At 39.2% G+C, this 1,561-nt stretch overlaps 2 protein-coding genes across 2 annotated transcripts in view; one reads left to right on the top strand and one right to left on the bottom strand.

The window, feature by feature from the left end:
- LOC137659713 (uncharacterized) overlaps positions 1-719 on the bottom strand; it is a 44,475-nt gene extending 43,756 nt beyond the window's left edge. Inside the window, exon 1 of the mRNA XM_068394533.1 lies at positions 609-719. Within this exon, the coding sequence (XP_068250634.1) occupies positions 609-719 (111 nt within the window). The remainder of the gene's footprint in view (positions 1-608) is intronic.
- A 93-nt stretch (positions 720-812) lies between these two features.
- LOC137659714 (protein FAM200C-like) lies at positions 813-1,139 on the top strand. The gene has a single exon (XM_068394534.1). The coding sequence runs from the start codon at positions 813-815 to the stop codon at positions 1,137-1,139; it is 327 nt and encodes a 108-aa protein (XP_068250635.1).
- Positions 1,140-1,561: the final 422 nt, after the last annotated feature.

Genomic DNA, 1,561 nt, shown 5'->3' on the forward strand with positions numbered 1-1,561 from the left:
AAAAATAGTGTTAGGGAGAGAATCTGAAAAGAAGCTTAAACAGATACATCTGTCAAATGGCATTATTCATTCAAGAATTCATGATATGAGTCAAGATGTCTAACAGCAGGTGATAACAGACCTGAAAGCTAGTCCTGTCAGAGTGAGTATTCAGCTGGACGAGTCAACTGATGTTAGTTTTTGCAGCCAGTTGATGGCATTTGTCGGTATGTGAAGGAGAAAGAAGTGGTGGAAGAAATCTTATTTTGTAAACCTCTGAAAACTACTGCAAAAGCAACTGATGTGTTCAGTCATGTGAAAGAGTTCTTCTTGGAACATGAAATGACTCTCAACATGTGTGGTTCAATTTGCACTGATGGAGCCCCTGTCATGCTTGGAATAAATCAGGCTTTGCTACCCTAGTGAAAAATAGGTTCCCCATGTAACTGGCACTCCCCTGTGTGTTGCATCGTCATGCACTTGCTACAAAGACGCTGCCAGAAAAATTGAAGACTGTTTTATCAGTTGTTATGCGTGCTGTAAATTTCATCAGAGGACGGGCAGTTAATCACCGTCTTTTTGCATCTTTTTGTGAAGAAATTGGAGCTGAGCACAGTGTTCTTCTTTACCACACAGAAGTGAGGTGGCTTTCCCGTGGCAGGGTACTGACACGTGTATTTGAACTTCATGAAGAAATTATGCAATTTCTTAGAAATCAAGGCAGTGAAATTGCTGACCATTTTGAAAACGGGAAGTTCATTTTGTCTCTGGCATATCTGGCAGATGTATTCATACACCTCAATGAAATGAATGTCTCTATGCAAGGAACAGCGATGAATATGATAACTGCCAGCGAAAAGTTATCTGCCCTCACCAAGAAACTTCCAATGTGGATAAAGCTCATTGAAAGTGGAAATTTTGCAAACTTCCCTTCTCTTGATGAGGCTGCTAGTGCTGAAGAAGAGCTGCCCATCCCGAGTGAAGTAAAAAAACATTTGCAAGAACTGATTCAGTCCTTCCAACGGTATTTTCACCTTGAAGAAGGTTCTGTGGCACAAAGATGGATACGGGATCCATTTCTTTTCAACCTTGATTCCTTGGATGATAATGGTATCATGAAAGATGATCTTGTGGAGTTGCAGACCAATGACAGAATCTGAATGGAGTTTGAAAAAATGCAACTGGATATGTTTTGGTGTGCACAACTCCAAGCATTCCCACAATTAGCAAGGAGAGCTTTGGAGGTCCTCGTGCCATTTGCAACTACATACTTATGTGAGGCAGGTTTTTCAACGCTCCTACACATAAAAAAAAAAAAAAGCCAGAAACCGTTTGGATGCAAGTGATGACTTGCGTCTGGCACTTTCAAAGAAAGAACCTCGTTTGAACAATGTCATTAATGAGAAACAACAACAAAAGAGCCTCTAAAAATGTGTTGGTGTGCACTATGTAGTAATACTCATTATTATTCATTGTATCCTACTATTGACACTTTTCATTGAAATAAAAAAGTACCTTTCTTCTGTAATTGAAATTTAATAATTTCTCAGCAAGGTTTGTATCACTAATCCTTTTCATATAT

Source organism: Palaemon carinicauda, chromosome 20 (genome assembly GCF_036898095.1).
Source record: "Palaemon carinicauda isolate YSFRI2023 chromosome 20, ASM3689809v2, whole genome shotgun sequence".
In the NCBI taxonomy this organism is placed as follows: Eukaryota; Metazoa; Arthropoda; class Malacostraca; order Decapoda; family Palaemonidae; genus Palaemon; species Palaemon carinicauda.